Below are 25116 nucleotides of genomic sequence, written 5' to 3' on the forward strand. Positions count from 1 at the left end.
GAGATTCACCACCAGCGCCAGGGTCTTGCAACTCTCATTGAGTGCATTGAGTCCAGACCAGTTTGTTGTGCGATGGAAACCGTCATCGTTGTTGGTTGGATACATGTAGTCTATTCTATGTACGCCGTGTCAACACTAAGTGGCGAAGCAGAACGACTGTCTAGGAGGTCTCGCCAGGTTCCGCGTATCATTGACTCAACACAATCCTGGTCACAAACTCTAAACAGGCGGCTTTGATCCCGGCGATCCTGGGTGATCTGGGTGGACCCCCTTAAACATTGCGCCCTGAGAGTCGGCTGTATGGCTTCATCTGTATATGGAAAATCTCGCCTTGGATAGTTAAGTGACTGAGGCGCATACTATCAGTTCGAGACGAAGAAACCGAATGCCCCACGGCCCTTGGAGGAGAGTTAAAAATGCTGAGCAATCACCGTATTTCTAAGCAGGTTTCCTCGCACACTACTCCATCTTCCCTCTTTGTCTCCATCTTTTTTCTTCGTTTTGACCCCAACGAGCCGTTGGAGTACTTCTTGGCCCCGAGCAAGAGGCCCTCTCTCTCCCCATTGGCTGCGAGGCGGGTTTCACGGCTCCGAAAGTTGGTAAAAGCTGTTAAACCTAGTTCGTCGATGATGCGGCAGTTTCGTTCCCGATCCCCCCCCTCCCCCTGGTCCCGGGCGCCCGGGCACACACGCGTTGCCAAGGGTCTTTGCGTGTGTTCAGACTCGATTAGACGGCTAAGCAGCTTCTGGTCTCCATCCTTCGGGAATCCACATTTACAAAGTAGGCAGACGAGATCTTGTGGGGGGGCGTTATTTATCAGCGGGAGGATTTGCCAGATCGCCTGCACGATAAGAATAAGACCGACTTCAAAACACCATTAGCCATCTCTTTCATCTCTTCTGTTCCGCCTCAAAAAGCATAACGAAAGCCTCAGCCCAGCTACCTCTCTTTATCCTACTCTGTACATACACACACACACACACACACAGACAGACGCAATGTCTTCCAAGCTCTTCCAGCCGCTCAAGGTCGGCCAGGTCCAGCTGTCCCACCGCGTGGTGATGGCGCCCCTCACCCGCTTCCGCTTCGACGACGACCACGTGCCGCTCGACATCGCCCTCGAGTACTACACCCAGCGCGCCGCGGTGCCCGGGACGCTCATCATCGCCGAGGCCGTCCTCATCTCCCCAGCCCACGGCGGCTTCCCCAACGCGCCCGCCATCTGGGACGAGCGCCACGTCGCCGGGTGGAGGAGGATCACCGACGCCGTCCACGCGAAGGGGAGCAGCATCTTCTGCCAGCTCATCGCGCCCGGCCGCGCCGCCGCCGTGTCCGTGCTGGAGAAGGAGGGCGGACACCCGCTGCTGAGCTCCAGCGCCGTCGCCCTGAGCCCGGAGGCGGCCGTGCCGCGCGAGATGACGGCCGAGGACATCGCCGCCGCCGTCCGGGACTTTGCGCAGGCCGGCAAGAACGCCATCGCCGCCGGGTTCGACGGCGTCGAGGTCCACGGCGCCAACGGGTACCTCGTCGACCAGTTCCTCCAGGACACGTGCAACAAGCGGACGGACCAGTGGGGCGGCAGCGTCGAGAACCGCGCCCGGTTCGGCGTCGACGTCGCCGCGGCGCTGGTGGACGCCGTCGGCGCCGACAGGGTCGGCTTCCGCATCAGCCCGTACAGCAACTTCCAGGGCATGCGGATGGATGACCCCGTGCCGCAGTTCTCGGCCCTGGCCCGGAGTCTGCGGGACCTTGGGCTCGCGTACCTGCACGTCATCGAGTCGCGCGTCAACAACTGGGAGGACATTGAGAAGGTCGAGGGCATCGAGTTCCTCCTCGAGATCTGGGACAACGTCTCGCCCGTCCTTGTCGCCGGCGGCTTCACGCCCGAGCTGGCCCAGAAGGCCGTCGACGAGGAGTACGCCAAGTGGGACGTCGCCGTCGTCTTTGGCCGCCACTTCCTGGCCAACCCGGATCTGCCGTTCCGCATCAAGCACGGCTTGCCGCTGAACAAGTACGACCGCAACACCTTCTACACGCCCTCCATCTCCCAGGGATACATCGACTACCCCTTCCATCCTGACTTCAAGCCGGGCCAGCCCTTGGCCTGAGCGAGGAGACGAACAGAGGCACGATGCGAACGACGTTCTATGAAATGCAACGAGAAAAGAAAAGACTAGAGTACGACCATGTTAGAAGAAGATAGAGTCTATAGCACGCTTTAAATAGAATATTCATGCCCCCCCCCCCCCCCCCCAAAAAAAAGAAGATGTCTTTGTTTGCTCAAAATATCAGGCAAAAATCAGCCAGCGCAATCCCAGACCTGCTATGCCAGGGTATCGAACAGAATGTGAAAAGAGCCCCCGATACCCCCCCCCCCCAAAATCCTCAAGTGTAAGAGCGCCAACTATCTTCAGAAAAAGCATCAGCCCAACAGCACAACGGATCCATCCCGTCCCGTTTTACCAGCTTTTCGGCCTCAAAATGTAGCACCAGTGGTACACGTCCGGATCGTGGGGCTTCAGCTTGGGCGTGGGGATCTTCGCGATGACCTCGACGTCGAACGGCAAGCCCTCGACGTCGAACCGGCAGAACGAGTAGCTCAGCGAGATCCAGAAGCCGCCGTCCCTCAGGTGGCGGCGCACCCCCTCCGCCATCCGCAGGAACGCGTCCACGCCGCCGCAGGACACGGCGTCGACGGTGCTCTTGTCGACGACGACGTCGAACTTGTCCGGCAGCTGGAGGCGCGTGACGTCGGCGACGAGGTAGCGCATGGCGACGTCGCCAAAGACCTGCTTCTCCAGCACGCGGCCGCGGTCGATGGCGAGCGGCTCAAAGTCGACGTTGGTGACGTCCGTGAAGCCCCGGGCCCGGATGTGGTTCTGCAGGTCGCTGGTGCCGAAGCCGAGCTGCAGGATGCGCGCCGAGTCGTCCAGGTCGGCGAGGTACGGGTCCGCGATCGACAAGAGGGTCGCCGAGGGCGTCAGCCACTCGAAACTGGTCTCGGAGGCGAAACGCTCGCCCCAGTAGCTTTGCTTGTCGAAGTCGGTGGGCATGGTGGTGTGCGTTTTGGGGCGAGTGGCGAGGTTCTTTCTCTTCCCCCCTTTTTTCCCTCTTCTTTTTCCTTTTTTTTTCCTTTGTCCTTTTTCCTTTTTCCTTTTCTTTCTACTTTTCTTCGAGTGAGATTCTGGATTTTGAATTTGGTGGCTGGCTGGCTGATAAGGCTTCGCTGTCGGTGAGGTGAGATTCTGAGGGCATTCAGAGGTAAACAAACCCGGTTTATCATCTTATCAGACGGTCCGCTCAAGAGTTTTTCAGACGCGCCCACATTTACGTAACCTCCTAACCCCAGAGTGACATCATATTACTGGGAAAATGCTGCGCCAAGTGGCTCTAGGTCTTGATCAGTGCGTCTGGGGGCGTGGAACACGAATCATGAGCATGGTTTATCGAGGGAGTTGACAACCGACCCAGAGGATGGCCCAACCGTGACAACTCCCAACAGCAAAACAGAAAGACTTTACGTGGTTGGCAGCTAATAGCTCTGTGATTCTTACGTATTGGCATGTCAGCTTCGAGGCAGGTTGTTGCAGTGACTCAGAATTGTAACATGGAAGTTCTCTCTTACGGCAAGGAGGAGCCGGGTGGACACAATCTACACGACGACACATGTGTGGAGCGCATTCTAGAATGTCTTGTTTTCGATCGTTGCACACTCCATGACTTTACATTCTGTTGTTATTGTTGTCGTCTGCTCCAGACCAGATGACAGGCTTCGACAACATCAACTCCATCTATCGAGTATCGAACAGAAGGTCCAACATCCAAGGTCCAACGCAGATGGTCTCACTCGCCCCGGCAAAAAGAAGGTCTTGTAACCGGCTCTCAACCACTTACACCTCACTTACACCTTGGCCACCAAGCGCCCTCCAAGACCCTCCAGGCGCTTCCTCAAGTCCTCCACGGCTTCCCGAATGTTCCCTTCAACGCTGAACCCCCACATCTCCTCGGCCGTTGCTTTGACCTCCGCGCCAACCTTTTCAAAGTCCTTGCCGTACTCCGTTTTGAGCTCGTACAGATCGCCGGCCCGCCTGCTGCTCTTGACGAGCCACTCGCCGCGCTGCCGGCGGTGCGCGTCAAAGGTGGCAAACACGGCCTCGATGGCGGCGCCGGGTCCCACGCCGTCGTCCGCCAGCAGCGAGGCCAAGACCGCGGCGTCTTCAATGCAGATCCCCCCGCCGGCGCCCTGGTGAGGCGTGGAAGCGTGGGCCGCGTCGCCGATGAGGCAGATGCGGCCTTTGGCGTATGTCGGGGGAGGGTGTTCCCCGAGGTCGAACTGCCCCCACTGCGCAAAAGTTGTCAGATAAGAGAGAGAATGCTCACGCCCGCTCGTCGAAGGGGGGTCAAGACACCCGTTTCAAGACGTACGTACCCTGTCCACGCCTTTCAACGACTGGACGACCCTTTTCAGAGGGGGGCTCAGTTTGTCAATGTCTCGGACGCAGCTTTCCATGTCGGCGGGAAGCGTCAGCTGTGTGTCGCTGGGCCAGTCCTCGCGGGCGGTGCAATGGGCGACAATGTTGAGCATCGTTCGCCGGGCGACCGGGTAGCTGACGAAGTGGACGTCGTGAGACATCTGACAACATAGTCAGCGTTTGACCTCGAACTGAAAACAAAATGCTTCGAGTCCCTCAAGTCGCGGGCTTGTTAGGGAGAGATAACACATTCCCCTATTGGCCATCCAACTCACCCACACACCCGAGATCGCCGACCTCTCCGGGCCCAGAATCTCCACAGCCTGGGCCATGGGGACGAGTCCGCGGTAGGCGTACTTGTAAGTGTAGGTGCACTTGACAGACGGGTGGTCCTCTCCGACGACGATGGCGCGGGTCGTGGACTTGATGCCGTCGCAGCCAACAACCGCGTCCGTTTCCGCCGTCGTGCCGTCGTCGAAGACCATGAGCAGCCTCCCGGCGACGCCCCGGGGCTCCTCGACGCGCACCAGCTGCTTGCCGAACCGGATGGCGCCCTCGGGCACCAGCTCGACCAGCCTCTTCAGGAACTGCCCGCGGTGGCACCCCCTCATGCCCTCGACGGTGCTCCCGAGCGAGAACTGGACGATTCTGTCGGCGGCCTCGCTCGTGCCGTCGAGAAACCTCCATTCAAAGGGCGGCTCCGTCACCTTCTCAAAGGCCTCGCGGACCGCGGGGTCGCAGAGCCGCATGGCCCGCGCCGCGTTGGGCGTCATGCCGAGGCCGACGCCCTGCTCGACGAAGGCGTGCGCCCTCTCGTAGATGGTGTAGGGCACATTGCGCCTGGCGAGGGAGATGGCGAGGATGATTCCGGCGATGCCGCCGCCCACGATGGCGACCTCGAAGCTCTTCTCTTGTGTCGACGACATGGCGGCTTGCTTTGCTTTTGCCGATGAGCCGGTGCATGAGGAGGAGGGCGGGGGAAGGGAGGCAAGTTATTGGCCAGAGTCTCTCCTATGATCTATCTTTTTAAGGTTCATGCCGTGACGTGCGATGTCAATGTTGAGAAAACACTCGGACGGATTCACGGGCCCGAGCCGGTAACCTGGACCATCCCGAACATCGTCTTCTGTCGGTCAGTCACTCTTGTGGTTGCCGGCGTGTTGACTAATCTGGGTATACAAGATAGTTTCGTACAAGATGTGATAGACTCTTTCTTCTCTTCGGGGCTACAAGACGTCTGTCTCGTGCCACCCACCCTAGAAAAGTGGCGCTGCGTCCAAGAGGCACACAGCCAAGAGAGCATTCATCGAGCGATGACTATCCGTCTGATGATGTGTCGAGAACCGTGTTGCAGACCCCAGTACTTGGTTAAACGCTGCAAGCTTATTACGGCATGCGGTAAGCAGCTTTACCCACAGGGCCTGATATTGCATTGCACAAAGTTAGCCCGAGTAGTCCAGCCCTTGTCAAAACGTTGACCGGCTCTAGTAAAGCCCGAGTACTGTACGTCGTATGTGAGTCGGCAACCTGATCTAATGCTGCCGAGGCTAGTGTGTCTACCTACACCTCTACATTCTGCTTGGCATGGGGGGGTTAAAACTTTTGTCTGCAACCACAGTGCGGCGACTTATCCATGTTGCCTTTGCAGGCGGAGCTCCATTTTACAGTAAAACGGGCCGCGTCTATGCTTTGAGTCTCACGATTTAGCTTTTTGCTTCTTGAACGGTCGTCGCGTACCGGTGTGCCACACGCCATAGCGGCTCCGGATACCCTGAAAGGCAAGACTATCCGCTGCACTGCGTCTGCGACAATGTTACGTGATTATTCATTGCTACGACGGTATCCGGCCAAAGTTTTATGCCCCTAGTCAGGTACCTTCTATCCACTCCCGCACTTACCCCCCTACTCATTTGGGCTAATATTCGCGATACTTCTGGCAACCTGTTGATCTGTTAGGCAGTTTCTCCGTAGGGTGTACTGTAATTCTGTAAGTTATAAGGTTGTGTACAGGGTAGACACGTCAAAGGGTGTAAAACTTACCCTAATAACTTTGTACTAGGAAAGCGTTAAACTTATGAGAAATCGAAGTAGGCAAGCTCCTAGAAGATCATTACTGCCAAGGCTAATTTCCAAGGCCGACTTCCGAGATTGCCTCTCAGCACCAGGGCATGGGTCGATCGGGTGCAGATAAGCATATCCCTTCATCTCGGCAGTCGTTTTCCCACTTCGGGTTAGACCATCTGCCCAGTTCGGATTCCGAACGAATAAGAATCATCTGGCTACACACAACCTGGACGGTGTTTCGTTGGTACCATGTGCCTTCAAGTCCCTTTGTTGTCCTCGTCAGCAAGGTCCACATACTCACGTGCCCATGCTAGCACCCAATGAATGCATCACCAGAAAGTTTTCCATCACGCACTGCGGCATGTTTTTTGAAAGGGGGAAGGGGAGGACTCTAGTCGTTTCACAACTGTCTGAACGATCAGGTGAAGAGTGACTATCGAACGCACCCGCAACTCATTTGCGGCATCTACCTCAATCCGGCTTGATCACGGAAACTAGGGAGCAGCATGTAGCCCAGAACGACCGCAGAATACCCACCCTCTGTTTTGGTAATGGAGAGCCGTTGCCTCTTAGCAATGCCTTTGAAGATTCCCGGGCCAAGCAAGTACCGGCTGCAAGCAGCCCAGAGAAGGCCGTCGCGAAGCTGCCAGCAGATTGTATAACGGCGGTCCGGAAACAAGCCCCTTTCGCAGTTGATAACAGCTCGGTATCTAAGCTTAGTAGCATAGGAGCCTGCACAGATTTAGGTCTTTCCACCAAACTCCTCTCGTCAGCAGTAAACCCCTTCCCATCTAGCAGTTTTATAGGTCAATTCTCGTAATAGGCCCCCAGCCCGTCATCCTAGCCCGTCCTGGCGCTTCCGGTCACGTCCAGGCTATCGTGACCATCTCGGCTTTCACCGGGCACATTTAGTCACATCGGTGTTGCTAAACCGATTCATGGTAGCTTCCCCCAGCTATTAGATGGAGAAAAGATCCCAGCATGTAATTTCCTTTGGACTTTAGGTCACTTATAGAAATGGAATCTGCGTCAACCGCGTCACAATGTGCCTATTTGATTCACTTGAGTGACCTTGTGAGACTAATAATAATAAGAAGCTCAACAAGACTGGGACTCTAAGCTACACTACTATAAGTATACTACAACACGTAGAAACTGTTATAGACCAAAGACTACGGCAGTGCGGTGTGGCTTCAGGTGTCCTTGGGCTGATGGCTGGCGAAGAGTCTGCTACCCTACACGTCTGGTGCATGTAGCGAAGCAGGAAATAAGTGAAGCAAAAGGCAAAGATAAATGCAAAAGCACTCTTGGTTGAACATTCCCTGGGAAAGATTCATTTAGTGTGAGACTTTGCTCTATGGGCAGGTGGATGTGAACCTGTTGGCAGTTGATGACTGCCATTCACACTAAGGGCGGCGGGTGACACTAAGCGTTGTAAGGCTAATAGCTTTTGCTCTCCTTTCCAGGACTGCAAGACAATCGGACCGCACAAGGCTGCAACGCATCCAGTTCTTAGAAGCTCGCGTATACAGCCGATATCCTCTCTTATCTGCAGCTCTGCCATCAAGCCACTCACCAACTGAATGACCTCAACGGTTGCCCTATTTCCGACTTCAAGAACACGATGCAGGTGTTCTGCGTAGAGTTCCACGCCAATCACGTCAAGCTCAAAGTCAATCAGGGTGCTGTGGACAAAACAGCCCTGAGTAATGACCCAGCCATCTCCTGGGTCGCGCATTGTTGGTTTCCAAGCGCGGCCATCATCAACGGTCCAGGAGGGGATAAAGTAGAGGTCATCGCTTCCTTTGACAAGGGATATCCTCACCCAAAGCGCAGAGGGTGACTAGAAAGTGAAGATGGTTGGAATCAAAGGTGAGCCGCCCAAGCAACGATGGCACGAAAACCATCGGTTGTTTCCCCCAGTTGAGCAAGGACTCCTCTTCTGCTTTCATAAGTCGTGGACGCGCGACATACCCAGCTGAGGCTAGTTTAACAGCGGCAATCAAGAGATGCCGCTGCTCAGTTGAACCGACTAAGAGATGTGTCAGGTTTGTAAACGAACGAAGTGATGGAGTATTTTTTATTTTTTTGGGGGGGTGGGGGCCTCACAGTCGACTTCGAGGAGTCGTATGCAAAACTGAATCATCTCTGACTCTCGGCTAGGTCGGTGCATTGGCTTGCTGGGGTGCAAGATGTCGAGAAACTCGGCCAACGTTGGTCGCCTGTCATGTAGGCTCTGGTCTCGGCAAGATTCGGCCAACATGGCGGAGTACATCGCGGCCGACTCGTTCATGTAAGTGGCCAAGTTCAGAGTGTTGACGAGACACGTAGCCCAGTAGCGCGAGTTCCAGGTAGTGGCCAAGTGAGGTTGTCCAAGATTCTCCGGGTTCTTGAATGGGTATGTGTCTTTACCCAGATGCTGTAGCATTAGAGCAGGTAGTTCTCCCATGTCTTCTGGCTTTGGGTTCATGTCGTCCGGAAGCTCTTCGACTCGACCATACGTGTGCTCGCTTGTGGCTTCGAGTATCCCGAACAAATGCGGCATCGATCGCCACTCGTGCTTAGGCGGCAAGAGTGTTTCACGATCCATGAAATATTTATCGAGCCACGGAACCATGTGATGATAATTGAAGGCCTTCTTCGTGCGGTCCTCGGCCTGACGCGTTGCCTGTCGGGAGGACACGGACTCGAGCTGTCGTAGAGCCTCTTCACCCAATGTGACAATCGAGTTGATGAGATCTAACGTGCTGACCACGTCTTCGGTCGGCTCTTCGGCCCCGGAGGGTTTGTATAGGATTTCATGCTCGATGTCGGACCATGCATGCATCACAATGGTGCCAATCTGAATTTCGATGTTGACTTCGGGGTCGTCCTTCGCGTGCGGGTCGAAATCGAGGTTGATGTGACGGACAACCAAGTGCGTAGCTCTAAACCCACGTGATGTTGACTCATTCACACAACTAATGTCTTCCTCGGAATCGAGGCCTCTCTGGCGTTGTTGTTCCACAAACTTGCGGACTTTTTGGAAATCTCGGGTGAGCCTCCCTTTTCGGCTGGGCTTCTCGACGATGACAAAGGTTCTTTGCAGAAACTCAACCACCTTTTCCACGTCGTTGGGAAAGTAGAGTGAGATTCGAATGCCGGCTAGGTCGTGCATTGCTTTAAACATCACGTCGGTATCCTGAAATGGCTTGACCTCGTTCACCTTGTCCGTCATCCTCCACTGCTTGCAGTACTGTTCCCACGACTCGCCACGAGTCTGGACGTCTTCCTTGAGCTCTTTCAACTGCCTGCGTTCCTTCTGGCGGCGTTCAAGAGTCTTTATCGTGTTGTTCCCGTTCTTCGCTCGAGCCGTTATTGACGTGTGTCGCACGTTCATGGATGATTGGAGCCCCAACTCGATGACGCGTTTAGCTTCCTTCATGTGAGCTTCGATTGAGCGTGCGCGGCACTTGTTCTCTTTCTTAAACTCTTCCAGTAGCAACCTGAACACGTTGTTGTCGACCATGTGATCTCTTAAGCGCCCGCGGTAAAGCTTTTCGCGCTCCAACCCCCGCTTCAACTCCCGAAGCCGACAGGAGTGCATCTCCTGAGACTCTCTCCGACGGAAGCGTGCCCGGCGCTCGAGGTCACTCTCTGTATCTTCGTCTCTGCTTGACATAATTGTGTGGACGTAAGGGGGTCGCTGTTGAGTACGAAAAGTGACGAGGGGTGGACAAGGAATGAAATTTGAGCCCGTGTGAGTCAAGGGCTGGCGTACGAATATCCTGCTTACTGCCAAGAGGGCAATGTTTATACACACACGGAGATATATATCTGTAAATCTACATGTACACTCCAGCACTCCCATGATTATGGCATCACTCTCTACCACAACCTCTCCCTACAATTTTGTCTTGGGTATGATGTTTCTTGCGTTACGCTGGATATGAGAGAAGAGAAATCGCCATTTAGAGGCTTAGAACCCACTATTGATGATGATTGGCCGAAAAGTGAGGCGGAATCGATGAAGAGTGTGGCAGTGGCGGCCCGGTTGCAATTCGTGTATCTTGGCATGCTGTTGAATCCTGGCAGTCATCCAGTTAAAGATACATCAACTGCACCAGGCGTTGGCGTTTATGCAGCCTGAGAACTTTTCCCAGCAAGTCCCACTAGTGTACACCTTTCCATCAGCTCATAAAGATACCGTCAGGCAGAGTCCGAGAAGCCCAACGGCACCTCGCCACCCCGCTCAGACAAGCAAGCGTGGAGGCTTGGTAGGCACAACCGATTAAGTATCAGCAATTCACCGTCGACAAAGCCGTAATGGAAAGGGACATGCTGTTTCCGATACGCGACTCTCGCTCTATCCGCATACTCGTCTTGCACGCTGGCGACTCCAGCGAGTCTCTCCAAGGGGAACTGGAGTTGATTACCATCGGCACCGGCCGGCGCAAGTATGAGGCCGTCTCATATGTCTGGGGAAGCCTGTCAAAGACGCACGAGATGATATGCGACGGGGGTCCCGTGTCGATAACAGAGAGCCTTCACGGAGCTTTGAAGCGTCTACGCTTCCCCCACAAGTCGAGGCACCTCTGGATCGACCAAGTCTGCATCAACCAGGACGACCCCGAAGAGAAGAGCAGCCAGATACCGTTGATGGATGCCATGTACCGGAATGCCACTCGCGTGTTGGTTTGACTAGGCCGCGACGAGAAGAGGGTTGCTGAAGCGGCGTTCAACTTGATCAAAGAGTTGGCAGCCACGTTTGGCGACGAGCAAAGGCGGATGGAATTTTCTCGCAGCCACTCCGATGGCCATGGTTGCCTTCCCGGATCCACGGAGCTATGGTCACCACTGAGAGACTTGACGGAACTTCCCTGGGTGAGTTTCGGTGCCAATCCGGCGTTATTGGAGAGAATCCTACCAAGTAGCCTGCTGTAGTTCACCCGCGCGTGGGCTGTCCAAGAGATAGGCACCAAAGCACCATCGACACTCTTCTGGGGTGATGCCCAGGTGGAATGGGCGCTTTTGCACTCGGTCTGCGAGTCGTTGACAGACTACCACCACCTGCGGAAGCATGTCGACATCCAGACGCCCATAGTCAAGTACATGTATCGTCGCTTCATCGAACCTGACCGATCATCTCGCCATGCCAACCGATTCGGCTTCGTTTACGAGCTCCACCGTGCCAGACACCTGCTGGCCTCCGACCCAAGAGACAAGGCCTTTGCCATGCTGGGACACTACTCCATTCGTAACGGCCCGAACCGACAGCTGAGGGACCTGAAGCCGAACTACACGAAGAAGTTGGAAGATATCTACATGGATGCCGCAAGCAGGAGCTTGGTGGGTGACAGCAGCTCGCTCTTGACACTAGCCGCTGTTCAGCACGACAGTATCCCTTCCGGACATGGCGCAGTGAGCCTGACCAGTTTGGACTATTCTTCAATGGCATCACCCAACAAGTTGCCTTCGTGGGTTCCGGACTGGCGTATCTACCAGTCACACATCCTCTCGGAACCTACCAGTCCTCACCGTGCTGGGGGGGGGCGGGCAGCCCGACTCTCAAAGTGGATCAGGCATCCGAAGCGTTACACATCAAGGGAACCATCGTCGATACCGTGGTTGCGTGCTCGGGTCCCTTCCCCCCCCCCCCCGCGAGTTCCACGTCAATGGATCCGAATGGTCCACGGCGGCCGAGAAGATCTGGCGTGTCGTTTGCGGCCAGTCTGATTCTGATTTTGTAGAAAGAATATGCTCCATCTGTACCGCGTGCTTCCTTGACAGAAGCAGAACGAGGACATGAATCGGAAAAGTTGGCGGAAGAAGGCAGCGCGTTGTCCGCTTTCGTCCAGACTCTCAGCAACGCCTGCGTCGCGGCAGCATGGGCACGACAATCAACCCTATGAATCTGTTTCGAAAAGCCAATGGCTGTTTCATGGCGCTGCGTACCTAGCTCGCTCATCTGGAGCCTCCTGCAAATTGTCGAAAAGGCTACGGGACCTGGCAGGGTTCGGAGATGCGGCCAAGTGGGCGAGAGCTGCGAACGGGGTGTCGCGCAATCGGAAGTCTTCCAGGACACGGTCGGGCTATTACGTCCTAGGGCCCAAGACGATGGAGCCCGGGGATAAAGTGTGCGTCTTGTTCGGCGGCAAGATGCCCTTTTGTTTACGGCCATGGGGAAGCAAGTTTCTTCTTCTCGGGGAATGTTACATGCATGGAGTTATGAATGGAGAAATGGTCACACCGCAGAATGGCTGCGCCCTCAGCAGTGGTATAACGTTTGAGATTGTTTAGGATCATACATATAATGTAGCCAATGGCAGCTGGGTCTGCGAGCGAACGTTTTGCTGATATGTAGGGTTTGGAACACAGAGACAGGTGTCACAGCAGACGTCGTCATCCATCTCCAACTGCGGACGGTGATGCTGACGGAGTAATCCTGGCGTGGAAGACTACTTGAACGCGTAGCTCCAGTCTCTGGGACTGCACCCAGCACCCGGCGCTCGGTCAGCTGCGGAGCCATCCGCGTGTCGTTGGAATAGACCGTCTCTACATACACTTCTGCGCGGAATGCTCCGTGAGACTGATTGACCGGGGAGAGGTCCGGGAAGAGAACTTAGAGAAGCAGCAGGCGCCCGCGACGGGAAGAGCGTATCTCATGTCTACTTGTAGCTCCCAGCATATAACAGGACCAGAAAAGCGCGTCAAGTTGCCAGGTCACAGTCACACATCTTCACGGGCTGTCATCTGACGACATGACCCTTGAATCCCTTCGAGTAGCCGGGTTCTCTCTTGTACGATAATCCGTTCCCTCGTCAAGCACATTCCAACCTCCTCCCCTCATAACCAGTGCTCTCTTCGTTGCATCACGCTCCCGGTCCAAGGGCGGCAGCAGCAGCTCGCTTGATGTAGTTCAACGCGCTGCCCGCCCTCAGCCACTCGATCTGGTTCTCCTCGAAAGAGTGCTCCAGCGCCGCCCTCCACCGCGCGCCGCTCCTCGCGACGACAACCTCCATGACGACCGGGCTCCCGGGCCGCAGCTCCCCGTCCTCGACGCCCACCAGCGAGACGCGGTCGCCGTCCCCGATGCGCGCGTAGTCGGCCGGGTCGCCGAACGTGAGGGGCAGCACGCCCTGCTTCTTGAGGTTCGCCTCGTGGATGCGCGCGAAGCTCCGGGCGACGACGGCGACGCAGCCCAGGTGCCGCGGCGCGAGGGCCGCGTGCTCGCGCGAGCTGCCCTCGCCGTAGTTGGCGTCGCCGACGATGCACCACCCGGCGCCCGTGGCCCGGATGCTGCGCGCCGCCTCGGGCACCGGCTTGATCCGCCCGTCGACGGGGTCCCTGGCCCTCCCGATCATCCGCAGCGAACCGGCGTCGGGGAGGAAGGCGTTGGTGGCGCCGAGGAGCGTGTTGTTGCTGATGTTCTCGAGGTGCCCGCGGTACTTGTACCACGGGCCGGCCGGGGAGATGTGGTCCGTCGTGCACTTGCCGCGGACCTTGACCAGGATGCTCATGTCGTTGGTCCGTCCGGCCTTCCAGGGCTCGAAGGGCGTCAGGAGCTGGAGCCTGTCGCTGCCCGGGCGGATGCTGACCTTCAGATCCGACGTGTCGGACATGACCGGGGGCTGGAAGCGGTCGGCTCCGGGGGAGAAGACGGTGGGGAGTTCATCAGCCTCTGGTGGGGAGAACCGGAAAGGGGTAGTAGTAGCAGTAGCAGCAGACTCGCCAGGGGTACTGCCAAGAGGTACAGGGATGGCATCGGTGACCGGGTTGAAGGTGAGTCTACCGGCGAATGCGAAAGCGACAGCGAGCTCCGGCGAGGTGACGAAAGAGTGCGTCGCCGGGTTGCCGTCGTGGCGGCCGGTGAAGTTCCTGTTGAAGCTCGACACGACCGAGTTCCTCTCGGCCCCGGCGACGTCGACGTCCCTGCGGTCCCATTGCCCGACACAAGGCCCGCACGAGTTGCTGAGGACGGTGGCGCCGGCCTGCCGCAGGGTGTCGAGGATCCCCGCCGCCTCGGCCGTCGCGCGGATCTGTTCGCTGCCGGGGCTGACTAGGAAGGGCGTCTTGGTCCTCCGCAAGCCGGCCTCCCGCGCCTGGACGACGAGATGCCGGACCTTTTCGAGGTCTTCGTACGAGCTGTTGGTGCAGCTCCCCACCATGCTGCAGCTCAGTCCCGAAGGCCACGAGTTCTCCTCCACTCGCTGCTTGAACTTGGACAGCGGATGGGCCAGGTCCGGGGTGAAGGGGCCGTTGATGTGAGGCTCGAGCGTTGACAGGTCGATCTCGATGACATCGTCGTAGTGTACGTCACTGCCCGCGTCTGCCACGAGAAGCTCCTGCTTGTAGATGTCGGCGTATGCCGCGATGTCTGCGCGTTTCGTCGCTGACAGGTATCTCGACATGGCCCCGGAGTAGGGAAACACACACGACGTAGAGCCGATCTCGGCAGACATGTTGCAGACCGTCGCCATGGCCGTCGCCCCCAGCGTGTCGGTGCCGGGGCCGAAGAACTCGATGATCTTGCCCTTGCCCCCGGACACGGTCAGGATGCCCGCCAGCTTGCAGATGATGTCCTTGGACGAGCTCCATCCCCGAAGCTCGCCGGTCAGCCGGACGCCCACGATCTCGGGACACGGCAGCTCCCACGGCATGCCGGACATGGCGTCGACGGCGTCGGCACCGCCCACGCCGACGCCCAGCATGCCCATGCCCCCGGCGTTGGGCGTGTGCGAGTCGGTGCCGATGATGAGGCCGCCGGGGAACGCGTAGTTCTCGAAGACGGTCGTGTGGATGATGCCCGCCCCGGGCTTCCAGTACCCGATGCCGTATTTCCTCGCCGCGCTGCCGAGGAAGTCGTAGACCTCCCTGTGGTCCCTGGCCGCCCGCGCGAGGTCCGCCTCGGCTCCCACTTCGGCCACGATCAGGTGGTCGCTGTGCACCGAGGTCGGCACCCGGACGCGCGGGAGGCCGGCGCTGATGAACTGCAGGAGAGCCATGGTCGCCGTGGCGTCGTGGCAGGCGACCCGGTCCGGCCGCAGGCGCAGTATCGTCCTGCCCCGCCTGATATCCTCGAGAGACCAGCCATCTTCGCCCGGGATCAGATGGCTGTACAGGACCTTCTCGGAGAGGGTCAGGGGTCGTTTGGCCGAGCGTCGGACGTCGCGGAGGGATTGGAGTTGTGATTCGTAGTCGAGTGTGTTATACTGCGAAAGTCAGAAACGAAGTTGAGCCGAAGGTATACAGTACTGCAAGACGAGGCGAGACCTAGGAACTCACCAGCTCTAATGGGCTCAGGGCAACCCGTCCGGCAGCAGTCGCAAAGCTCCGTGTGCGCACAGCGCGAAGCCCATGGCCCAGGGACAGCAAGCATGACCTTGACTGGGCTTCTTTCAGCAGCGCGAGCGACATGACTGAGACTCTGACTTCTGCAACGGCTCGTTGGGGTCGAGACGGTCGACCTGTACTTCGGCCATCTTTTGCAACTCTCTCCAAATCTCTCTTTCTCTTTCTTTCTTTCTTTTTATGCTGTTCAGTCGCGGTCGAGACGTTGGAAGGGCGATGACGATACCTGTCACTCCTTCACGCGAATGTGAAAGTGAAGGGAATGATATCCCGGATTGCTCCGTTACTCGACGGATAGCTCCGTCTCCACATTTCTTCTTCGGGACGGACACGGAGAAGTCCGCCCTCCGTCCGGCGGCCGTGGCGCGGACTGCTCCGTCCACTACCGCCACCACACCGGTCACACCTCAAGCCCCAAGAGATTCAAAGATCCAACATTTCAGATCAGACGGGGGAAAGTTCATGCCCATCCCTCCCCTCTCTCCCCCCCACCACCTTCTATCTCACCCCCCTTTCCCAGTCCCGCACCAATAGCGGAGTCTGCTTCGGAAGAGCGATTGGCGGCGGGACGGCCTAACGGGCCAACGGCATAAGCATACATCGTCGCGCAGTTTCAGTAGCCATGGTGGGGGAAGTTTCCCAAGTCGTACGGATCGCTTATGCCGGACAGGGGGAAGCTCCAGCTAAACTCAGACCTGTCAAAGTCGGCCAAGAAAGTTTCAATCTCCGGGACATAGTCGTCGCCACTGTTGTTGTTGTTGTTGTTGTTGTTGCTGTTATTGTTGTTGTTGTTGCCGCTGCTGCTGTTGTTTCCCGCTGGATGAAAGGATCCGTCGGGATAACGATAGACTCCCTGCCAATGCACGGCATCTTGTGCCGTGCCCATGCCCAAGGAAGATCCCTGCATATGCTGCTGCGGCTGCTGCTGCTGTTGCCAGGATGCGGCGTCTGTCCCGCTGAGAGGCTGCATGTGAGACGAAAGCGTTTCCTGATGATTAGAAGCGTCGTAGACCACAGGCGCTCCATCCGGTGGCTGCTGCTGTTGCTGTTCTTGTTGCTGCTGCTGCTGCTGATGATGATCCATGGCGTGCCGTCCATCGTCCGAGGCGAGGGGCGTGAAGAGCCGTGGGTTCTTGAACGGCGCGTTGCCCGTATACAGCTTGCGGATGGTCAGATCGACAATGGCGCCGAAGCTGCCATGCCCCCTTTTCACCGACGGCCACCACTCGCCGCCGACGGTCAGCAGGCCCGAACAAGCCCGCAGGCTCCTCGACAGGTCCGCCGTCGACGCCGTCTGCCGGACCATGGGGCACGTCCAGAACGAGTAGATGAGCGTCGCCCCGGCGGCGAAGATGTTCTGTACCGTGCGCCACCCGTGGTGCAGGCCCTGCATCTCGTACAGAGCCTGGTAGTCCTGGAGGATGGACGACGCGTTGTCGAAGCAGACATGGAGGGACTCGGGCGGCGGGTTCCGCACCGCCTGCGAGGGCTGGAAGAGCATGACCATGGCGGTGTGGTACTTGATCTTGAGCTTCAGCTGCCACATGCGTCGCTGCCGGTTGTCGAGCCCGGGGAAGCTGAAGGGCTCCTTCGACACCCTGTCCCACCATCCGACGAGCTCGCCCTTGATCCGCGTCTGCGGCAGCGTCGGGTCCGGCGCCGGCGCGAACCAGGCCGAGTCGCACGGGAGGTGGTAGAGCTGCAGTTTGATATCCGAGATGATGCGGTCCAGCTCGAACTGGCAGCGCGCGAACTTGACGACGGCGGCCGAGAAGGAGGACAGCATCGGGCTGCTGGTCGCGCTCAGGCGTCGGGGGCTCTGTGGTTCGGGCATCTTGACGTCGAACGTCTCGTCACGGAAGCCGAGTGGCCGTCCCTGAATCGAAGAGATGGACCTGTTTTTTGGGGGGGTTTTTCTTTTAGTCAACATGGATTATCAAGAAAGCACGATTACAAAGAAAAGAAAGGGAAAAAAGAAGAAGAAAAAGGAGAAAAGGAGAAAAGGAGAAAAAAGCAAAACTGATGGGCTGCTCGTCTTTACCTGTCCAAAGAGTACATGGTGAAAAATGTCAACCGCTTGATTTGCTGGTTCTTGACGTCGTCCGGCTCCGTGGCCGGAGGGGGTTCCCGGTGAATCCCCAGCTCGACGCAGTGGGCGAGCCCGATGTGGACGAGGGTAAACAGGTTGACCTCGGCGGGCGTCAGCATGCTGTGGACTATCAACGTGACCAGGGCCTGGATCGAGGAGAGGGATATCTGCGAGAAGCAGTCCTTGGAGAAGTGCAGCGCGGCCCGGTAAAACCTCTCCGGCGGGAACTCGTAGACCCACGACCTCACTTTGACGATGGCCGCGATGTTGAATATCATGAACAGGATAAAGGCCACGACGGGCATGGGTACCGCGTGGGCCGCCGGGTCGCCGCCCAGTGTACTCTGCCGTCCGTTCCACCGAAAGGCCTGCACCGAGCTGGGCCACCCTTGGGGGAGAGGATCCTCGTCTATCGAGCACGAGTAGGTCGCGTGGATGGCGTCTAGAGCGCTGAGAAGCGAGCTCGGTTCCAGAACCGGGTAGTCGGGGTGCGTCCAGCGGATATAAGTGTGTACCAGCTTGACGGCATCTTCTTTCTTGGGTAGTTCCTGTGTAGTTCAATGCTTTAGTTGATGGGACTCTGTGTTAAAAGGGGAGAAGAAAAAAAGAAACGCATGTATCATGGGGGGAGAAGGGAAAACGAAACAAACCTGTCGAAGGAAAATGTGCAACGAGCGGTTGTATTGCTGCGAGACGTTACCAGGCGCACAAGACGGCGCGTCGTGCCACTCTGAAGACGGGCCCTGGGCTTGGACGTCGTCCAGCAGCGTCGCCGGCGTCGACCCGGCGCTCGAGGGGGTCACGCCGATCAGATTCGTGAACAGCACGCCGGAGCTCGACCCCAGGTAGTGCTTCTGGCTCGAGTCCGAGTTCAGGGACAGCATGCCGAGGTTCATGGCGACCGCTTGCGCGCGGTCCGGGAACTGCTCTTCCGGGTCGAACGAGGGGTCCACGGCCTCGGCCGGCCTCTTGAGTCCTATGCGCTGGGGGGGCCCTAGGCTCAACGGCCGTCCCGCCGGCTTCTGACTGCTCTCGCGGCGGCCGGAGCGGAGAGACGCCGTCGACGCGGCGTCATCGTCGTGCTCCGCCGCAACTCCGCCGCCAACCCCGATGCATCCTCCGAAGCCTCCTCCGCCGCTGACGGAGCCTTTCGGGTCCGGGAACGCGTCGATTTGCGGACCCTGCGATATGTCGACATCAGGGAGTCGTTGTATGATGATGTTTTCGAGCCACTGGATCCTGGCACGCGCGGCACTCGCGAAGCTATACTCGGGGCATCGAGCGTTAGCGAGCCATTTTTCATCATCATCTTGTCAGACCTAATTTTCAACAACCCCCTTATGCGCAACTGGATCACTCCGTTCGCTCAGGGGGGGAAGAGGGGGAAGGGAAGAGGGACGGACAGGTCCGTTTTGTCAATAACTGAGAAGTGAAAAGTGAAAACCGTGTCACGATTACAACTCACTTGCGAGGGACCAACAGGCCCGAGTTCTGACTATCGACGTCTAGGCAAGTCTCGCCGGCTTTTGCGCAGTTTGTACAAGCTGGGACTTCTCCGTCACACTGGAGTAGACAGCATCAGGTGAGCGAAAGGTACGGAATACGACAAACGATTGGGCCGGAGCAGCGCGGAAACCGGTTTCCCGCGGTCTCCTCCCGCCCCCCCGGAGCTAAGAACCGACGCCAGGGGACTCGGAAACTCGGCTCGCGGGCGGCGTGCAGAGACGAGGACAGTCGGGATATGGGCCGTACCTTGATGCGTCTTGTGCGACAACGTCGACAAGCCAGCCGGACCTTTTTAGGTGGATTCACCCGTGCCGCCATGTCTGGCAAATAGAGACGGGTTAAGGGTGGGGGGTGGAGGACGAAAGAGATACGCGCGATGTCTACTGTAGATAACTCTTCTTTCGGGCGCCTTACGGTTGGTTTGTGGCGTGTCGATGTTCAGTAATATGATCTGCTAGAGTGAAAAGAGCGGCCCGGATTTGATGAGAAATTGAGCCGAGCCACCACCCGCGAGGACCTTCCACCCTGTCCCACGCTTAGGTGAGAGTTACTTGGGGGGGGGGGGGGATACGGGTACGCGATACGTCTACAGATACGATCCTGGCATGTACAAGTATACTGGACCCGGGATGACGGGACTTTGGCTTTAAAAGGGGCCTTGTCATAGCCGACATGCTTCTCGTTCCCGTCCTATGGAACAACAGGACGAAGTGGGGGGGGGGGGGAGTGGTGGCAAGGTAGGATGGGACACGGGACATGGGATGTGGGATGCGGAAGATGTGGGAGCTGTGGCTGGTTCCGAAGTACATCGCGTACTGTAGGGGGCGGCGTGTAGGGCGTATGCCTCGTGTGGGCAAACAGCCTTAAAGACGCCTGCGGATACCCTCCCTGTATTGGCCATCAACAAACCTACGAAGAAAGGCCGGGGGTCTGTAGGGCTTTCGATCGAGCTGGGACGAAGGTGGATGGAGGGATGGATGGATGGATGGCCGGTACGCATATTTACTACCGGGATTTGGGGCCTCGTGTAGAACCGGCATACTCCACACGTGTGTACAGAGACCGCTTTTTACCGTCCATGGTTTTCTTTAAGCGGCCAAATTAACTACAATAGTTGCCCTCTTCCCCCTGTCGTCTCACACACACGCACACACACACACACATATGTACACACGCATATTGTCCAAGAACTGTACACACACACACACACACGCACACAAAAGACCTCGGTGTTATGTGGGGGGAAACCGGTCTGTCCTTCAGCCAATGGCTACTACCATCGATGGTGTGCCCCCCTTCAAGTCAACAAGGTGCGGATGGTGCTCCATGCTGTTGTGTTTCGGACTACTAAATGCTGAGTTTTAGTCCTTCGTTCGGACTGCATTCACCCCCGAGGCCGCTCGCCTTCCTATCAAAGGACAACACTAAGCCGGTCAACCTTGTCGGATCCCGGGGCTGCGCTCTTGATTCGGCAGAATACGGCACAGTACCCCGGTTTCCGGCAGTCTGCATCGGGCTCTGCGTGCCTTTTTGAGCTCTGCTAGGCAAGTGAGTCGTCCAGAGAACTGAACCATGGCTGCTGGGTTGCATGCGACTTCACTTGCACGATTGCCTCAGACTCTTGTTCTTGTTCTACCTACAACGTGGCCTCCAGGCCCTCCCCTTGTTTCCCCTCCTACTGCCCGTTACAGCAACAAGGTTAGAGTATTCTCATACGATGTATACCGGTAGGTAGGTAGACAGTATAGCTCGTGACGCCGCAAAGCTAGTAGGCGAAGTTTCGGATTGGTTCTGCCATTTTAACCCTTCGGGTGGCATGTCCACAAGTATCGAGAAGTCATGGAACTCGACCTTTTTTTTTGTGGTTTTCTTTTTCTTTTTGTCCCTGACTGAACGCGCTTAACTCACTCTCACCCTCTCTCTCTCTCTCTCTCTCACACACACACACACACACACACCCACACAACTTGGGCTAGCCGAGGCGTCGCTGCGTTTCATGACTCAACCACTCCAGGCGCGCAAAATCATGGCCGCGAGGTTACACTGTCACGTTTCGCCTCAGCCCGGCATTCTTGTCTTGACGACACCGATCGATTTGGGGTGGCGTAAGACTCGGCAGCAAGTTGGGACCAAGACGTTCAGAAACAAGCCCTCCCCTGCTCAAAACTCTCTACGGCAGTTGGGGAGTATCCAACAAGCCACTGTAGCTAGCTGGTGAAGAAGGTTGGGTCCCTGCTTGGGTGTTTCGGAGAGCTGCCCGCGGGGTCAATTGCCTATAATGTCCGTCTGTGCAGGCAGACGGACGGTTGCTGATCGCCTTGGCTCGCGGTGGACTTGAATCGCTCGCTTTTCTGCCCGGTCCATCAACGATAATTCTAGCTCTGCCCCGTGAGACGAGCCCGAATACGGCGCCCGCTCCAAAAGTAAGGGAATCGTACGCCAGGACTAGGCGCGTCTTGAACACTGCCACACGCATACCGCGCTCGCAAGCTATAACGCACTGGCCCTTTCCCCTTATGGACCCATCGGGAGCATCGCAAAGTGAAAAGTGCGTGTGGCCGTTGCGAGGGTTCTCGATCCCGGAGAATGGTCTCCGCACAGGTGGGGGTGGTTTCCAGTTAAAAGTGGGCAAAATGTGTGTTGTTGTTATATCTAGGTTGTCTACATTAGCTAAGGGGGTGCACAGATCTAATAGTTATTATTATTCTTCCTATTCCTAATTAGGAATCTCTAATCCTCCTTAACTCCCTAATTAGCAACTAGCTAATTATTCCTTCTCTTACAACTAACTAAAAAGTCTAGTACTCCTACTAGTATTATAACTATAATAGTGCAGAAAAAATTAACTACAGTTAAGTGTATATTAAAAATAATTTATAATTAATTCCTATTAGTACTTTAATTTAAGTAATTCTAAATTTTTATTCCTTAGTCCTCCTTCCTTAATTCCTAATTCTAATTAAATTCTATTCTAAAAATACTAATAATTAATTAAATAAATTAAATTTAAAGAGTAATTAAAAGTATTTTAATCTCTTTATTAGGGTCTCTAAAACTAATTATTAAACTTACTTCTTAAATTTTACTCCCTCTAAATTAGTATTAAGACTTAATTAAGGAATATTAATTTAAGTAGTAAATATAATTACTTAATATAATTAGATAAATTCTATAATACTATTAGAAATATTCTATTCCTAATTAATTATTAATTTAAATATTTAACTAATAGCTATTATAATTTAAGCTTTAGGGGGAATAATACTAAGAGATTCCTCTATATAGTTATAAATTTCTATTTTCTACTCCTTAGTAAACTCTTTATCTTCCTCTTTAAATAAGGTACTATTACTATTATTACTCTTATTACCTTTAGTATTATTCTAATTTTTACTCTTAGAAGTCTCTATTACTACTTCTATAAGAGGATTATTCTATATTAATTATTATAGTTTATTTTTTTTTAATTTATTAGTAGAGGCTAAATTAGTAATATAATTTTTAATTAATAGACTTAAATTTCTAATAGTTAGTATTAGGGGTATTTCTATTATAAGTTAAAATAGTTTAACTATTTTAATTAGTAAATTTATTTAAATTTAAAATATTTTAGTAGCCTTATTTAGAGATTTTAAGTTAAATACAGTTTATACTTATAAGAATTTAAAATTAAATAATTAATTTAGTAATTTCTATTAAAGTTATACTAGTAATAATTTAGTATACTTAATTAAGGTAACTTAATTCCTAAATTGTACAATTATTACTTTTATTTCCTTTACTAATTACTTATTCTAATAGTCTATATTTATTTAAAACTTAGAGGAGTAGGGCTTAAGGGGAATAATTAATTAGTAGTAAAATAGCTTTAAATTATTACTAGTAAATTCTATAACTTAATTTATATTTACCTTAGGGTTAATAAATAAGAAAATAAGATTCTTATTATAAGTAAGTATATTATAGAATATATTTAATAAATTTGCATTAGGAATTGCATTTAATAAATTTATATTAGCTACTTCTAAATCTAGCTCTGCAGACTTTAATAGGAGAGTCTTTCTTAATATAGTAGACTTAGTAGTAGTAGTAATTAGCTTAAATATTAATAAGGGAGTAACTTCTAAAATAGAGCTAGTATAAATAATTTAATTAAGGGATTTTAAATATAGGGCTGTATAATACTATATAGAGGGAAATTTTCCTTAAATAAGGAATACTATAATAGTAATTATTACCTTAATAGTATTTTAGAAATTTAAGAGGCCTTTCTACAACTTTAATGCATTACTCTTCTTAAATATAATAATTTAAATAGCTAAAGCCTATAATACTAATTTAAGTATTTCCTTACCTCTTTTACTTACTATAGTATTAATATTCTTATATAATTTAGAGTTAAATATTAAGTAAGTAGATTTAGTAAGGGCCTTTCCTACTTAATCTCTAATTTTATTAAGTATCTCTAGAGTTAAAATCTTATTTATATTTTCTACTGCAGCTAATTTCTCTATATAGTTTTTAAATTAGTTATAGTCCCTATTTAAATAGTTATTAAATAGAATAGAGTATTTAAATTAAGTCTCTTTAGGGACCTTAAATATTTATTAATTTAAATTACTTTTATTATTATTAAGAGGGGGAGTATAGGGGGCTAATGCAAGTTTCTTTAATTTTACAACTTTTAATATAGTATTCTTTAATTTACTATTACTTTTCTTCTTAGTATTATATTAGGGAGCTATAGTAAGGGATTCTTAATATTATTTCTTTACTTTAATTTAAATTAAATTAAACTTATTACTAAAGTAGATAATTTTATTAGCTAGAGTTACTAATAACTTAGAAATTAAATCTTATATATTTAGCCTATTTAGCTTATAGGCTGCAATTTCCCTAAGTAGCTTCTAGTAAGAATAATTATACTAGTACTTATCCTTAATAAATTTAAGATTAATTCTAAGTTATAATATTTATTATATAGGGATAATTTAATTAAGTAGTAGTTAATTAGGAATAGAAATCTTAAGAGTACTTTTAAGAGAAAGTAATTATAGTATTAACTACTATTAATGCATATAATATACTAAAAAGTTATTATAGTTAGTTTCTTATATAAGAGTTAGTTTATTATAAGTAGGGGGGAAAAAAGGTATATATAATAGGGAGAAGTAGGAGTAAGAGAAAAAAAATATATAGAGTAATAAAATATATAAGGAGGTTTGTAAAGTAGGAGCCTATTACTATAGAAGGAGGTATTATAGAGGGAGATAATAAGGAAGGAGCTAATTATAAAGATAGAAGTAATTTTATAGTTAGATAAAAACTATTAAGTTAATTTTTCTTCTTATATTTTAATAATTATATAAATAGTAATAATAAATTTAAATATAATTAGAAGTACTTAGATTTTAGTTAAAAAACCTTTAATTAATTCTAGTATTAATTATAAGGAATAGTAGTACTATTTAATTATTTAATTTAGTATATAATATAATTAATCCTGCATTTAATAGTAAATAGACCCCTCTAGTAGAATTTAAATTTAAGTAGTTTACTATTTTATACTAATATAATAAAATTATCTTTTTAGAATAGTATAGAGACTTATTAATTGTATTTTGCTAATTTAGTAGTATTGCACACATTCTAAAA

At 52.8% G+C, this 25116-nt stretch overlaps 7 protein-coding genes across 7 annotated transcripts; 2 read left to right on the forward strand and 5 right to left on the reverse strand.

The window, feature by feature from the left end:
- Window positions 1-998: 998 nt before the first annotated feature.
- On the forward strand, window positions 999-2108 carry CH63R_06147 (NADH:flavin oxidoreductase/NADH oxidase; the record flags this gene model as incomplete). The annotated part of the gene is made up of 1 exon (XM_018301122.1): window positions 999-2108. The coding sequence occupies one exon, from the start codon at window positions 999-1001 to the stop codon at window positions 2106-2108; it is 1110 nt and encodes a 369-aa protein (XP_018158972.1).
- Window positions 2109-2459: 351 nt separating this feature from the next.
- Window positions 2460-3053, reverse strand: CH63R_06148 (Protein kinase domain containing protein; the record flags this gene model as incomplete). The annotated part of the gene is made up of 1 exon (XM_018301123.1): window positions 2460-3053. One exon carries the CDS (start codon window positions 3051-3053, stop codon window positions 2460-2462), a length of 594 nt encoding a protein of 197 aa, XP_018158973.1.
- An 848-nt stretch (window positions 3054-3901) lies between these two features.
- Window positions 3902-5398, reverse strand: CH63R_06149 (Salicylate hydroxylase-like protein; the record flags this gene model as incomplete). Its single annotated transcript, XM_018301124.1, has 3 exons — window positions 3902-4342; window positions 4430-4633; window positions 4748-5398. 3 exons carry the CDS (start codon window positions 5396-5398, stop codon window positions 3902-3904), a joined length of 1296 nt encoding a protein of 431 aa, XP_018158974.1.
- A 2331-nt stretch (window positions 5399-7729) lies between these two features.
- CH63R_06150 (uncharacterized protein) lies at window positions 7730-10197 on the reverse strand (the record flags this gene model as incomplete). Its single annotated transcript, XM_018301125.1, has 4 exons — window positions 7730-7771; window positions 8113-8379; window positions 8435-8568; window positions 8646-10197. 4 exons carry the CDS (start codon window positions 10195-10197, stop codon window positions 7730-7732), a joined length of 1995 nt encoding a protein of 664 aa, XP_018158975.1.
- Window positions 10198-10841: 644 nt separating this feature from the next.
- Window positions 10842-12251, forward strand: CH63R_06151 (Het domain-containing protein; the record flags this gene model as incomplete). The annotated part of the gene is made up of 2 exons (XM_018301126.1): window positions 10842-11210; window positions 11460-12251. The coding sequence occupies 2 exons, from the start codon at window positions 10842-10844 to the stop codon at window positions 12249-12251; spliced, it is 1161 nt and encodes a 386-aa protein (XP_018158976.1).
- Window positions 12252-13387: 1136 nt separating this feature from the next.
- CH63R_06152 (Aconitate hydratase, mitochondrial) lies at window positions 13388-15932 on the reverse strand (the record flags this gene model as incomplete). The annotated part of the gene is made up of 2 exons (XM_018301127.1): window positions 13388-15727; window positions 15801-15932. 2 exons carry the CDS (start codon window positions 15930-15932, stop codon window positions 13388-13390), a joined length of 2472 nt encoding a protein of 823 aa, XP_018158977.1.
- Window positions 15933-16479: 547 nt separating this feature from the next.
- CH63R_06153 (Zn 2cys6 transcription factor) lies at window positions 16480-19779 on the reverse strand (the record flags this gene model as incomplete). Its single annotated transcript, XM_018301128.1, has 5 exons — window positions 16480-17761; window positions 17908-18503; window positions 18606-19218; window positions 19421-19518; window positions 19708-19779. 5 exons carry the CDS (start codon window positions 19777-19779, stop codon window positions 16480-16482), a joined length of 2661 nt encoding a protein of 886 aa, XP_018158978.1.
- Between the last annotated feature and the right edge of the window lie 5337 nt (window positions 19780-25116).

The sequence above is a fragment of the Colletotrichum higginsianum genome, chromosome 4 (genome assembly GCF_001672515.1).
Source record: "Colletotrichum higginsianum IMI 349063 chromosome 4, whole genome shotgun sequence".
In the NCBI taxonomy this organism is placed as follows: domain Eukaryota; kingdom Fungi; phylum Ascomycota; class Sordariomycetes; order Glomerellales; family Glomerellaceae; genus Colletotrichum; species Colletotrichum higginsianum.